The sequence below is a fragment of the Acomys minous genome (genome assembly GCF_964271855.1).
Source record: "Acomys minous genome assembly, chromosome: 14".
Lineage (NCBI taxonomy): Eukaryota > Metazoa > Chordata > Mammalia > Rodentia > Muridae > Acomys > Acomys minous.
In genome coordinates, this window is record NC_140496.1 from 100,788,834 (window position 1) to 100,804,678 (window position 15,845).

General features: G+C 40.2%; 1 protein-coding gene across 4 annotated transcripts in view; it reads right to left on the minus strand.

The window, feature by feature from the left end:
- The window catches only part of PRKACB (protein kinase cAMP-activated catalytic subunit beta), a 91,981-nt gene that overhangs the window by 42,367 nt on the left and 33,769 nt on the right, over nt 1–15,845 (minus strand). The window contains exon 1 of one of the 4 annotated variants that reach the window (XM_084756384.1): nt 6,739–6,884. The exons of 2 other annotated variants lie outside the window; for them this stretch is intronic. In XM_084756384.1, the coding sequence (XP_084612510.1) occupies nt 6,739–6,748 (10 nt within the window). In that variant the 5' untranslated portion in view covers nt 6,749–6,884. Of the gene's footprint in view, nt 1–6,159; nt 6,444–6,738; nt 6,885–15,845 lie in introns of those variants that run through there. One more of the 4 variants, XM_084756385.1, reaches the window with a different exon arrangement.

Sequence of the window (15,845 nt, forward strand, 5' to 3'; positions counted from 1 at the left end):
TATGAAACTCTCAGTGGAGTCAAAACCGGCTCCCTTATAGCTCATTCCCAGCTTCCGCCTTCTTTTCTGCACCCTGGGAATTTAAACTCTTATGAATTTAGAATTCTCTTAAGGTATGCTTGTTACAGAGTCTTTGGCACTCTAGTGTACTGAGTTGGACCTTTGTTATTTTTTGCCCCTTAGAAAGAGCTTTATGTGGCCTCCAATTCTGGGGTTCTTTTTTTTTTTTTTTTTTTTTTGTTTCCACATAGGAAAAGCTTCACATGAGATTTTAAGATCTAAAAAGACTTAGATATTTGAGAAATGGTTTGTTACCCTTAAAATTCAAAACTGCCACCAGGACGTATATGATGCAGTATCTCTGTTAATCTTGTCAAAGCACAATGCCTTCCGATGGGCAGATCCAGGCTTTTCTTTAAGATGGTTTCCTATGTGCTAGCTGAGTAGCTTAGTGGCAGTGGTGTGTGCTGGAGGTCCTTGGCACCAAAGCAAAACAAATAAAAATTGTTTTCTTCAATTAATTAAAAAACAAAAAGAAACAACAAGAACAAAAGCTATTTTCTATTTTGCTACTACTGTCCTGTGTGAACACTACTTAATCAATCTATAGGATGAACTGTGTTTATATAAGTGTTCACTCTATAGACTTTCCTGTTTGTTTTCTGAGACAGTCTCATTTTTGCTGCACCAGTTGCTCTTCTATGTATTTTGAGGCAGTATCTGGCTGTAGAGTCCAGGCTGGCCTCAAACTCCTAAGCCTAGATTGCAGACTGCACCATCACACATGGCTCCCAATATCATAATTTCATTTATTTGTGGGCATGTACATGTGTGGTGCATGCATGCGTGTGAGTTGAGTGCAGGCGTATATGGAGGCTAGATGTCAGTCCACCCCGCCCTTATTGTTTTGAGACAGTATCACTCTCTGAACCACAAGGAAGCTGGTTTGGCTATCATGTCTGGCCACCTGGTTCAGCCCTCAATGCTGTGGTCACAGCACATGAAGCATGCTGAGCTCTCATGTGGGTCCAGGGATCCAAGCTCAGGCTCTCATGCTTGCACAAGCTCTCTTACCCACTGTGCCACCTCCCCAGCCTGCACATCATAATTTTTATCTTGCCCACTTCCTTCATTTTCTGGAAGGGCTTATCAGGCTGGCTCCTCATCTCATTAATTTACCTTCCTCCAATGATCAGTGTGTGCGCTCTCTTGATCAAACACTGCTTGCTTTTTCTTTTGCAAGCACCAGGTGCATTTTCTAATAATCTTTCCTTATCACAACATTATGTTTCTTTTCTATTCTATTTTCAGCCTCCTCTTTTCATCCTGGTCCTGTTCTTTAAAGACTTATTTTTTTTATTTATGAATGTGTATGCAAATGTCTATGTGCATGTGTGAATGTATATATATGTACAAATATATATATGTACATATATATATATATATGTACAAATAAGTATGCTGCTGGCCATAGATCTTTGGAAGTTGGTATCGCAAATCACAGGTGATAGTGTGCTGCCTGATGTGGCTGCTGGGACTTGAGCGTAGGTCCTTATGATTGAGCAGAAAAGGCTCATAAGTGCTGAACCATTTTCCAGCCCCTCTAGGTTTATTTCCTCTGTCCTACTTCATAGATTTTGTGTTTACTCAAAATGTTGAAGAATTAATTCAGATGTTATCTGCATTTTAAAAATATTTCTAAATATATGTTCATTCATTTCTTCTTGAAGGCTGTGATTTTTATCCTTTAATCATGTGTCACCTTTTTTTTTATAGGCTCTACACTATTGTTTTGTTTGTTTAGCCATAACAACGGAAAACTTTTAAAATCTTCACACATGAGCTAGTTTTTCTTTGGACCTCTCATTTTCTATATAGGTGCTATTAGTTCTTGGATATTTTTGTCTGTATGTACACACACTATTAAATAATTCAGCAACTTTCTGAAATGTGGCTGTAGGGGCTGCGGAGATGACTTGGTGGTTAAGAACTTTTCCAGCTCTTGCAGAGGACTCACGCTCAGTTCTCAGCATCCATGTGGAGGCTCACAACCACCTAAAATCCCAGTTCCAGAATATCCAATGCCCTCTTTGGCTCTCTGGTCACTGTGTTCACATTGTGTGTGTACATATATGCAGGCAAAACATTCATATACATTAACATCAACAACAAAGAAATGTTTAAGTGTCCAGGACTACAGAGAACTTGCTGATATTGATACCAGGCACATCAAGGGAGAGCCCTGCCACAGCAGGAAAACAAAGGCCATCCTTTCAATTCGTAATGACCTAATACATTTCTGGCTGTCCCAACAGAGCTGGCTAAAGGCAACAGCAACAGGCAGTGTTGTCTTACACTCATTTCCTCATAGCCTTTCTCACAAACCTCATCCTGGGACGTTAGTGAAATAAACTGGTTGTTCCTCTTCCTTTAAGGCAACTAGCCCCGATTAAAATACTTTAGAGTGCAGACAGCCTCTGGCCTGTCACTCCTGCGAAGAGGCCTGTCCTAAGCGGAGGGCTGCTGCTTCACTCTTGACCTCAGTCAGACAGGAGAAGGGAAATCGTCAGCTGCTCATCCTGGTCAGGTCTGCAGCACGTCTGAGAGCCTTAGAAGACGGCTGTTTTCTACTTCAGATTCACCCTCGGCTAAGCTGGAGCAAAAGCAAGCTCACTAGGACTTCTCTAGATTGACACATTGGATTGTACACATGTACAGTGTGTCATGTGATGTGCGCATGTGGCTACACTGTATAGTCTAAGTCAGAGTGAGCGCAAGTGCCTCCTCATGCCTCATTTTTGCAGTGAGAACATAAGAAATCCTTTCACACTGAAATACCAGAACGTGGGATCATCTCTAGTCACCCTACCGTGAACAGAACACCGCCCCTGCTCCCCTTTTCTAGCCGTAACAAAGGACCTGTTGACTAACGTTTCTCCACAGCTCCCTTTCTCCTGTTTGTCACACATGATATGGTGCCTAGCTCTGTTGATAGGTGTGACAATCAGGGTGCACAGTAGCTGGATGTGTCAGATGACTCAGCTCCATCTTGCACGAACAGCACGGGAAGCTAAGCTGCATGCTGTGATGGTAGTACTTCAGACACAGAAGCTAAAGAAGGCATGTGGTCTCGGAGGGAAAACCCAAGGACGGCGTCACCATTCCAGGCTCCCTCAGCAGCCCCAGTGCTCGTCCTGCTCAAGGCTTAGTGCTCGCTTTGCCCTGGAACTTAGCAGCTCTGTCTGCTGACAACACCCTGTCCGTGTGTGCTCCTGCCTGTCTCAGCAGGCTGTACATAGTCTAGTCTAAGACTTTTCTGGAACCCAACTGAATTGTGGAAGAATTCTTTTAGAATTTCTTCACAAAACTTGCTTAACAAGAGAAAATCTTCACCAAATGAAATGAACTTAGAAGGGGGCAATAAAGGCTCTTTTTTACATTCAGAAGCAAATTTTAGATGCTAGAAAGACGAAAGGGTGGATGAGTACAATTTAGCTTCTTGATCATTTTTGTCTTCATGTTTGGAAGATGAACATGTGAACACTGTGATGACTATATCTTCTGAAACACATCATACAGCTGGTACTTTTCACTGGTTAATAACCAAAGCGTTCAATTTCGTATCAGATGAGTGTATGTGGTCAATCACTTAGCTTTCTAACTTGGCTGCCCTGCCTCATGTGGGTTCCTGGGTAACTATTAAAAGGACACATATGCGCAAGGGATGGTTTTTACTCAGGAGTTCCAGATCCAGAGTCAGAAACTCATAGGCAAATACAGATTGTCCTTTAAAGCTCCTGTGGTTCTCATGATTTCTATGAGGACTATAAATATGGAGGATCATGTATCCATGACGCACAGGTGGATCTCCTGACTTGCTCAGGGCTCTAACCTTTAGTCAGTGGCAACTACAGAGCTGTGAGTTTCATAGGGGGTTAAGAAATGGACTTAGTTCAATATAAAAATCAGTATGGGAAGTCATCTGAAGAGACATGAAACTGGAAATTCAGAAGGAAGACAGCAAGTCAGTCAGGGTAAGGGTTAGGGTTAAAGGTTAAGGGCACTGAGAAGAAAAGCCTGAATGTTCAGTCCTAAATGCGTTCCCACTGTTCCTGGCTCTGGAGAAAACTCCTGAAGTAAAATCAATAGAACTAAATGACCAAGTGCACAAGTAAGGGCGACAAGTTACAAGCAGCCCCAAGATTCCGGCTTCATTTCCCATATGGGTTGTGGGATCATTAACAGAAGTGAGGACCAATGATGAAGGAACCGAGAATGGAACCAATGTTGAGAGAGAGGAGGAGAGGGAGAAAGAGAGAGAGGGGCGGGGAGGGAGAGGAGACCGACTCTTGAAATGGCTGTTTCAGGTGGTGACTGAGGCGTGAGCATGGGTGAGATCACTCAGAAAATGCAGCCCTGAGAAGGCCAAAGACAGATTCCCAGAGAAGATGAGCATCTACTTATCAGGGAGGAGAAAGGACTAGCTTTACAGCTACTTCCATACACATGGCTGTGTGTATGCACTGCACACATAAACACCACATTATAACTTTAGACTCAGATAAAAAGGCCTAATATTTGATTATTTTATTAATAAAGCCAGACTCTTATAATTTTCTATATTTTAAAATGGCTAGAGCATTCAGTCACAGCAGGACTGAATTTGCTTGAGATTTAACATTCTTGGAAAAGCCAATGTCTCTTTGTTCTTAGCACATTTAGTGTGGTAGAAGAGGCTATAAGAGGAGGCAACTACAATCAAGCACATAAGCACTGTCTTTAACCACAGACTAAAACAGGAAAGGAGCAGCAGTGATGTCCTCAGCTGGACACATCAGACTGTAAGACTCCCAGAACACTACAACAGCTGGTAAAGATTCTAAGGTTATGTGCAAACTTGTAAAGGAAATGTAGCTTTGCTCAAATAAACAAACAGCATGGTAACCAGGTCTATAGTTTCAGATCTGTACAAATCCTAAGAAACGTCACCATATTGATTTCACAATATCAGCCCACATTTCAAGGACAAGAGCACAATATCTATAAAACCACAATTTTCTGGTGAATTGTTAGCATTTTTGCATGTAGACAGCTCCCTGTGTCTCGAATGCCCCCTGCAACAGGAGCAGACTTGAAGAGGGCGATGTTAGGCTGTAGAGGGATGAAGAACACTTCCTGGTTATAATGAAGTCAGCTCTACTTATAGAAGAAAAGGTTCTTTGGCTTTGAATTTCTTCACTATACCATAAACCCCAAATCTTTCTGATCCAGAATCCCATCCCACACGTTCTTCTTGTGACGCCTCTCATTACAGGGCCACATACTGCTCCCCCTGTAAGCCACACCTGGACCAGCCCTTTCCGGCTCAGCAGAGATGCTATTGAGTGATGCTCTGAGCAAACACTCACTGACAACAGCATGTCTATTTTTAGCTGCAGGTCTGCTTGAAGTGAACAGCTCCTGCCCTGTGATAAGCTGCAGTACACACGACAGCACATTTTCTCCAAAAAATAAATAAAAGCACTTCTGAACATGCTTTAAAAAATGAATAGTCATAGCAAAAGATTAATTTGCACAAACATCTTTAGTCTCATAAATCATTTTCCCGAAATAATTTTAACTAAGCCTCCAAAGCCAAAAATACATATTTATTTCATCCTTAATTCACTATTCTAAATCAATTAATCTAAAAGCACCCCCCCCAAAGATCAATAAAAATTTGGCAGCATTTTATTTTAAGAATTAGTACTTTAAAAATAGAGGCCCAAAGAAGCTAACAAAAACAGTATTTGGATGACAAAACTAATTAAAAACAAGTTAAAAATGAGTATCTTGAACACCACATACTAAAATAACAAGCTTCTTGTAGTATATGGGTCTCCTATGTATTAATTTACAACAGAGTCAACAACAACATTGCTAGTGAATACAAGAGATCAAACATAAAGAAAATCAGAAACGGAACAGTATCAACACTGTTATTGTTGATAGTTCTTAATGGCTTTTCAAGGCACTTTACAATAATTCAAAGCATCATCACAAATGTCATTTACCACTAACCTGGCTCTTATAACCACCTCTACAAAAATACCTTTTATTTCCACAGTCAAATATTTTTAAAAAAATATGTAGCTGAAGAGTCTCCAAGCTCACACTCACCATTCATGATGACAGCCAACCTGTCCAGAGCATATTGCTCAGAACAACAGCCGACAGCAAAGGGAGTTATGCTAATCTCTGGGGGCAGAGCAACGGTGTAAACACACACGCTGGAGCAGGCAGCCGACAATCAGAGCTCTCTTTTGTTTTAGAAAGAAAAGCCCCTAGAAGCAAAGCCTAAATGCCCAGCAGGAAGTACTACTAGATAACAGCAATGCCAAAGATGTTTTATGTAAGAAGGGTTAGTTTTTCCCAAGCTAGCTATCCTCACTTCCTTCATATACCTCCAGAATAACTCAAAATGGCAGGGAGAACATGCAAACCAGGATGTATACGATATTCTCAGCTGTAGCAGCACGAGCTGTTACCACGGCAACATTAGACCAGCATTATGGGTTTCCTGCTAACCAAGAGGTAGCTTTCCTGAAGCTTTAACCAGCTAAAACAAATAAATTACCCTTTTATTTTAGGGCAGCACGATCTCCAAATTACCACATTCTATACATTCAAGCACTGAGCTGCCCCTTTTAAACATCTTTCAAAGATATTTTAAAAATAGTGCTTTCTTCAAATACTCACACAATCCCATGTTGAATCCGGCAAGGAACAAGCAGCAGAATGACTGCACCTAAACGCCTTTCATCGCAGCAGCTCCTACTGTTAGCTGCGGACCTCACTGAGACTAAAGTGCTGTGTGCTGTTGCTAGTGACTATTGGCGATGAATCTTATTGCCCAGATCGCTGACAGCTTTCATTTTTCATGAGCCAAAAGCTATACTGCAGCACAAATGTTAACCATTTAAACATTCTGTATCATGGGAGAGGCAAAATATAGTGCTATACATAATCTGCTTTTATAAAGGAAATTCAGAGAGTAACATTTGTAAATTTCCATTAAATTCAGCATTAAGTATCTGATATTAACCAGGTATTATTTAAAAAAGAAAAGACAAGACCACACACAACAAATGCACTGGTAATCATTACTTAGGAGTGACATTCCTCCCATTAACTAGGACTCAGAGGACGGACAGTCCAGCAAAGAGGGAGGCTGGAGAGCATGGTGAGTGGGCTGTTCTAATCTCAGAGACCTAAGATTTGCACCACGAGTGACACAAAGGGACTAGAGAAGCGTGTCTGTGTGGCAGAACTTCAGCAAGTGAATTTGTACCTTTAAAGTTGCCAGAAGAGGCAGGACTTGTGGTGATGGGGAGTCAGTCAGCAAACCTCTAGTGAGGGGACAGAATTGCTGGAAGGATGGTCACTGTGTGGCACAGACCAACCACAGACAAGTCACCACTGGACTCAGGCAAGAACACTGAAAACTGTGAAATCTGTGTTGCTCTTGTTTGCTCAGATCCCTCAGTTTGGTCTGGAAGGCCCCAAACTCCACACTGCAGTCCTATCAGTAGAGAAGCAAGTGTAAGCAATCAGTAGGCAGAATGCCCAGCTCCCCCAGCCTAGAGTCCAGCCGACTGATGGTCTAGCCAGAGGTTTAGCAAGGAAATGGCAAGAGACAGAGAGGGGCTAAGCTCTCTAACATTCCTAGCTGCATTATGATCCCCATTTGAGATCCGAAGTTTAAAGCTGCTATGGACCAATCCTGTGCTTCCCCATCTATACCCAGTCCCACCAGCATGGCCTCGGATACAAACAACTAAATTCTGGGACTCAGGGCAAAAAGTGAAACCAAGGGTAAGTAATATACAATCAGAATCAAGAGATGAGCAGCACATACAATGAAGGACACAAAATCTACAAGCTGGACTAAAGATGCTGAAAATGAAAAAGAAAGACCAGTCCTGGGAGGAAAAATTAAGCAGAATACAGAGCTACTCTGAATACCTTATTTTTGCCCAAACCCCTATGATTCACGGTGAGAGGAATGAGCAGTCAACAGAAACCGTCCCAGGAAGGAGAATTATGTACAATGTAGAAAATATTTGCAAGGAGTTAGTAAAATGTTAGATGAAATCAAAGGGAACTGTTTAAAGACTTGATGAGAATGATACAACAGATGGAAACTTCAATACAGAAAGAGAAATATGAAAAACAAGTGTAGAGATCTGACAAATTAACACAACAATTTAAACTCACTATAACACTAACATCATATTTCAAAAAAAGGAAGCTCTAGTCCATAAATGTGAGCTGAAGACAGATGACACCAAGGGAAGTGACGGCCTCAGGTTGTATTTAATACTGAGGCCCACACACATCCATAGGAAACAGCAGGAAAGAGTGGAAACATGTTAAAAAATAACAACTGACAAGGTCCTAGTTTGAAAAAAAAAAAAAACCCAACAACCCATAGTCCATGGACCAAGTGAAGCAAACGCGGAAGCTAATGCTAACTAGGGCAAACAGACCGAGACCCACACTGAGACACTTCAAACTCAAGTCACTGAAAAATAAAGACAAAGAAAGAAAGCTTAAAACAGCAAGAGAAAAATTCGTAATAATGGACAAGGGAACAGCAATACAGTGGGCATTAGCTTCTCATTAGAACAAGACAGCGAAATGATACATAGAAAATGCTAGAAGAAACAAGAAACAAAACTGTCCAGTAAGAACTGTATGCCCAGGACAACTATTGTCCCCAAAAGTAAAATCAAGCATTTCTAGAAAAAAGTTACAGTAGAGGACATGTGCTGAGTAGAAATGAACGATGGAGTCTTCATTCCGATGCCGCCATAGGGCGAGCTGACAGGAAGAGACAAAGAGGCAGTAATTCTGTTGGGCAACCATCAGCGTGTACTCATATACACTGACAGCGGCCCCAGTGACACACCTAAGCCAGGGCTGTCGCCTGTTGCTGCGCCAGATTGGCTTTACCAGACATGTTCTGTCACGTAATTTCCGTCCAAAATTAGCTCACTGTAGGCTTTCCCCTGATGGTCCAAGTTGTCTTCATATCTATGATGACATGACTCACAGACCACCTCCTTTTAATTTTGTAATGAATAATGATTCTTAATCATGTAAGCACCCAGAACTAGTAGAAAATCCAACATCACTGTAAAATCCAGGTTTCTATTTCTACACTGCAAATGTGACTGTTATGAGCCTCAGGGTGGTGTCAGAGACACACCTGAGGGCCTGGTCTTCTTCAGTGCATGCCATCACGAGGACTTTCGATTATTTAAATGAGATAGTTCTTTCTGGAATCTGTTCATTTCACTGCTCTCAGTGAAGCACAATCATCCATAGCTTGTGTCTCTCTGCTCTGGTTCTTCTAGATCACAGCCATAACAAATGAACATGCCCCACAACCAGCAACGACTCATGCTGATTTTCCTTAGATCCCTCTTTCGTTCCCAGGTCAGTTGATGTGGTCTCTTATTGGCAAGAGTGGTGATGTATTCCCTATTTGTAAGGTGCATGATGAACTCAGCAAACACAAGAGAAAATGATGCAGTGCAGAGATGCAATGTAAGTGTGAGCTGGGTGAGGAAAGGTGCTGTTCACATAGCCTGATGTACCGCTGTACAGCATAATTTTTCATGCAGAAACAGAAGGATGTGCTTTAAAATAATGATAAATAGTACAGTACTGACAACACATAAAACAGCAACAAATTTGTTTATTCTCATTGTCAAGCATTATGTGCGGCCTATAATTATATGTGGTGCACCTTTATACAGTTACCAGGGCAGTAGATTTATTAATGGCAGTATTTTATAAGCACACAAACAATGCCCTGAACTATCAGATTAGAACAGCTACGGCATTGCTACGCAACAGGAACATGATAGAGTGGAGCTGCTACCACAGAGGAGGTTCACCATTCACTGAAAATCAGTGATGCAACCATTAGATTCAATGACTCAATATGTGACTCAAGTTGGCAACTGCAAGACTCTTTCCTTAATAAATCAGACAGGAAGTGAATATGGATAAACTAAATTTGCACAATGCCACTGAACAATTCATATCCATAAAATACAGGGCCAAAGGTCAGCAGAATGTTATTCTAACATACATGGAAATGTTCTGTATTCAAATGTGAAACGATAATAAATGAATTAACTGAAAAGGCTTGTTTCAATCTTTTAAAATACATTCCCCTATCAAGTATAATTTAGGGCTAGCAAGATGTCTGAGTGGGTAAAGGCACCTGGCACTGAGCTTGATGACCTGCCTGTCCCCAGGCCCCACAAGGTGGCTGGAGAGAACCAACTCCTGTAAGTGGTCAGTCCTCGAACTTCCACATCTGTGCCTGGCATGCACACATCATCCCCCGCCCCCCACGTATCACATACACATATATTCAACAGGTTTTTTAAAAAGCATAATTAAAGAATCAAAAACAGGAAGAGAATTTGGAAATCCTCAACTCCGAGGACACTGTATCACAAAGAAATCCCAAGGAAAATAAGGAAACATTTTGCATGGCGAAGAATCAACCTACAACTCCTGCCATGCTCCCGGGCTTCATGCTGGCTGCATGCACCTCATGCCCAAGGGTCCACAACCTCACAGAACTGTGCTGGCAGCTCTGAATCAACTGCAGGTGGTTAGCAGGTCCCAAAGTGACCATTACTTTCATTTTATAGATTTCTTAAGAGGGAAACTAACAAAAATGGAAGAAATGACCAATAAAATTGAAAAGATGAAGATGGTTGAAAAATGCAAGTCTTACCAATAATATGGAACTACAAATACTGGATAGAGGAACATCTAAATATGACAAAAACACTAATTACTAAATTAAAGAATAAAAAATAGTATCATCAGAAAGTCTAGAGAAAAAATATTATAAAGAAATATCATTGGCAGTTTAGTGCCAAGCATGTAACATGATTTAGATAAATTAGTAAAAAATACAATTTACCAGAACTTGGTCAGATGAAATGAATAAATTGTTTAAAAGTTACAATTTACCAAAAACTAACTCAGAAAGAAGTGCAAATCCTGAACACATAAAAATATTAAAATCGGGGCTGGAGAGATGGCACTGGTGCTCTTCCAGAAGACTCAGGTTCAATTCCCAGCACCCACATGGCAACTCAGGGCTGTCTGTAACTCCAATTCTATGGGCTCTGATTCCCTCACACAGGCACACATGCAGGCAAAACACCAATGCTCATAAAATAAAAATAAGTTAAAAATATTAAAATAGTTAAGAAGTTTTCCCATAACTGAAAGCTCAAGTCCAAATGGGCTCATGAGGGAATAATATAAAGTTAACAAACACAATACCAGTTTTATACAAGGACAGAGCATTCAGAAGTATACAGAATTCAGAGCAAAGAACACTTGTGACTCATTTTATGAGGGCTGAAAGCAAAACTGGGCAAAGAGCTAACAAAGCTACAGATGAGTATACTCCACAAATACTGATGCAGGTCTCTATCCAAGTGCCTCAGGTCTGCTGAAGGGGCATCTTAAGAGGGTAGGACACCAGCACAGGTGGCAACAGCACTCCATGAACTCCAGCAGCCATAAAATCCTCTCAACAACTACAACTAGATGGGCTTTCTCAGAGAGAAGACCCCAGTGGGTTAGATCACACACGGCAGCAAAGGCAGGGCTAAAGCACTCATCTGCATAAACTATACAGTCAACGGGATAAAGAGAAATATTAAAGACATTCCCAAATATGAGGCTTCACATGAAGACAGCATGATCCAATCTCAAGAGCATTTTAAATTTACAAGGAAACCACTGGGGCTAATTTTTAAAAATAACCAGGAAAGAACCTGAAAGTGAAATTAAGGGCCGGTCTTTCTCACAAAAGCATTAGTAGAAATAAAGAGCTTGGAGATGAACTTACACAGACCACAGTGGTGAACAGCGTTTAGAGATGGAAAGACATGTGCCTGTTGGCGAGATGACAATTTTTCACAAATCAATCTATAGGTTCCACACCATAGCTACAGAAACCTCAACAGGATTTTAACTTCAGAGACTAACAAGTTTATCCAGAAATTTATATGGAAAGACAAACTCTGGAATAGCTAAAATAATTTTTGTAAGAGGACAATATTAAAGAAATTTCACTGCTTGATTTCAAAATTTACTTTAAACTCATAGTGACCCGATCAGTATGGCTGGCCTAGGGACAAACATACATAGTTTACTGGCCCAGATGTGAGAATTCATAGATAGCAGTAAACCTGTACATCTTGAGATCTGCGAGTTTTGACAAAGGAATTAGGCCAGCTCAATGGAAGAAGGTTTTTGTTAAAAATGAAGTAACAAAAACCAGATACACATAAAAATTACTTCAATCCATACTTCACAGTAAATCGATCTGTAGAAGAAAGCACAGATTAAAAATATGAATTAGTTTTGGTAAGATAAAGACTTCCTAAGGCCTGGGACAAAAGGCACAACACACAAAGGAAAGAGAAGATAAAAACTGACTTAGGGCCTTTGTCTAAGTGTAAGGACATGAGTTACCACAGCACACCATAGAAACTAAAAAAACAAAAACAAAACAAAACAAAACTACACTAAATCTGCCTAACACATCGATTGGCCATGATTGCCACTGACATACGTGGTGTTACTTTCCTCCTTAGGAGCTTGTGGATTTTGCTGTTTAGTTACTAATTTTGTTGTCTTCTGTCACCTGTTGGAAAATAAACCTTAACATTTTCCAAAGTAAAACAAACAAACAAACTGACTGACTTCATTAAGTGGTTACCTTTGCTCTCCAAAGATATTATTTTAAGAAATGATGAAACATGTAAGAAGCTGAGAGCAAATACTTGCAAATCTCCAAAACATCTGGATTCAGAATATATAATGGATTCTTAAGACTTAAAAATAAGACACTACCAGTTCAAACTTCAAACTGGCTATCCCCCTGTAACAGACTGATGACAGACAGCAAGTCCTGATGAACACATGAAGAAAGTCGACTCCTTACACTACAGGTGCAGTATAGAATAGCACAGGAAGTTTGAGAAAGTACACTGGCCATTTCTTAAAAATATAAAAATGCACGACACAATCATTTTATTCCCAGTCTACTCCAATATATCTTCTAAAGAAACTGTTTACACTGATATGTTTTTAAATGTTTATGATTACATTATCCACATAACCAAAAAATCTACAAACAATCCTTGTGTTAGTTACAGAACAGAACAGATAAAGCCAGTGTGTTCTAATTACACAACAAAGTATGACTTAGCAATAAACAGCAAACAACTATTGATATATTCTGCAACACAGATGAAAGATGTCAAAATAGTAAGTTACACACTGTGTAATTCCAGTGATGTAAACCATTGAGAAAAAGACATTAGTGGAAAGAAGAGGTAGCTGAGCATGAGTCTGAGGGAAAAGTGGGAGATCAGCTCCGTCTGGATTCAAGAGATGGTGTGATGGAAGGGAGGGAGGGGGAGGGAGGGGGAGGGAGAGAGACACTATACTGGCTTTCTACTATTACAATCCAACATTCTGAATATTAGTAACAATGTGTCTTAAATATTACAGTGCTTTGGGCTGCTCTTCTTACTCTTGTTTTTGAGGGTAAAATCATCTAATTTGCCCAGAATCTTCATATCATAGTTTTAAAAATGTTTACTTTATATTATGTGTATGAATGCTTTCTCACAAATATGTATGTGCACAGCATGTGTGCCTGCGCTAAGAAGGCCTGAAGAGGCTTTAGGATCTCCTCGAACTGGAATTGCAGGTGGTTGTCAACTGTTATTTGAGTGCTGGGTACTGAAGCCAGGTCCTCTGCAAGAGGAATTAATTGTCTGGCTTCTACAATCAGTTTATAAACTATGATATAATAAATATGCCAAAAGATTTTTCTAATGAGTAGAAATTGATTATAATCAAAGAACTCATAAAATGGTTACAGAATGAAAACAAGAGATAAAAGATAATTTAGAAGTTGCAATTACATAAATTCAATGAACTAACAAATTGGGTTTAAAGATCTTCAAAAGGGTAAAAGTGATAAATAGTCTATCACTTGGGATATCTAGTTCTAACTGAGAAAATTCATATCCTAAGTCATTTATTTGTTCATTACAGTATTGAAATCTACACTTCACTAAAATGAACTTAGAAATCGACAAGCATTTCTTGGGACAGAAAAACAAGTGAAGTGTTGGATGGCATCATACATTTGCTCTTGAGAATGCTGCAGCTTAGACCTTGTTAAGTGTGGGAAACAATGGTTCACAACATGCATACCTCCAATTACATTCAGCTTTATGTTCCTGCTGTGGTAAAAATGAGTTACAAGGAAAACACAATCAACGCTCTAGGTTCAAAGTCAACGAATGCCAATAATCCATTCATTCTGAGTCAGGACAAGAAAAATTCCTCTGTGTTGTTACTTTGAACCAGAGGTACTTAAGTGTGTATGGAAATAGCTATTACATGTTTTATCAATTGGGAATTATTGTTACTTAATTTGATCCCTAGAAACAACTCTGTAGCCTATGTTCTCTATTTATTCCTACAAATAATGCCCCTGAAAAAAAGAAAGAAACTTTGATTAAAGTTCATCACATTTCATATCTGCCACTGGTGACAGGGGCATGACATCATCCTCAGGTTGAAGCAGGAGGATGAAAGGAGGAGGAGGCCAGCCTGGGCTACAATTTGAGTCCAAAGTCAAACCAAGCCGCATAAAAGCAAAGCCAAGCCAGCCAGCCAACTAACCAAATAACCACCACCAACCACAACAAAAACCTTTGCAAAAAACAAAATGATGTTTACCCAAATTGGCCTTCAATCTTCTTCCCCCCTTTATGACTGGGTTTCTCTGTGTAGCCTTGGCTGTCCTGGACTTGTGGGATTACAAGTGTGCTCCCCTGCACCCGGCTTTCAATCTTTACTCAATAGTCCATGAACCTAATTTTTAAACTGCGATTTCCATACTTAGTTACTGTTTCCTAAAATAGCACTTTGGGATAAGGCTCCCCTGTGTATCAGGAGATACAGCCTTCCCCTTTCTGGTCAAATAAGTCACGCAAGCAAACCCCATGGAAGTAGCTTCCAGAAATGGGTTTCGCCTGAAAACTCCTTATTGTCAAAAGCTCTTCTTTGGTCTGGTGAGATGGCTCAGAGGGTAAAGGTTGTTCCCGAAGCCAATGACCCAAGTTCAATCCCCAGGAGACACATGTGAAAGGAAGATCCAACTCCTTCAAGTTGTCCTCTAATTTCTACACTGAGATTTCCACCCACACCCACAAACAAGTATTTTTTAAAAAGGCGTTCCTTAGCATATACACAAATGAATACAAAATTGTTTCCATCACACAAAATAAATAAATGCAGAGGACAGAAATGACAGGAATGCAGTTTCTCCTCTCTGCATGGACAGACCGAGAGCATGTGTACTGTGTTCTTCCTTATATAGGAAATCATGGCGCCCAGTAGAATATTTTGAGGCTATGAAAAGGAGAAGAGGGTGGGAGAACACTTACTGAACTTCAGTTGATCTTTAACTACTTCTCAATTCAAGGTCATTTTTCACAAAGTTACGTGGCTCACAATTGTGTTTGTATGCCACGATCCTATTGTCTTTTCTTTTCTCTTTTCAATACAGAAAACAAACAAACAAAAAAGCAGCAGTTGTTCGAGGCCAGCCTGGTCTACAACGCAGGTCCAGGACAGCCAAGGCTACACAGAGAAACCCTGTCTCACAAAACCAAAAAAAAAAAAAAAAAAAAAAAAAAAGCAGCAGTTGTTTTTAGTCTGTTTCTCTA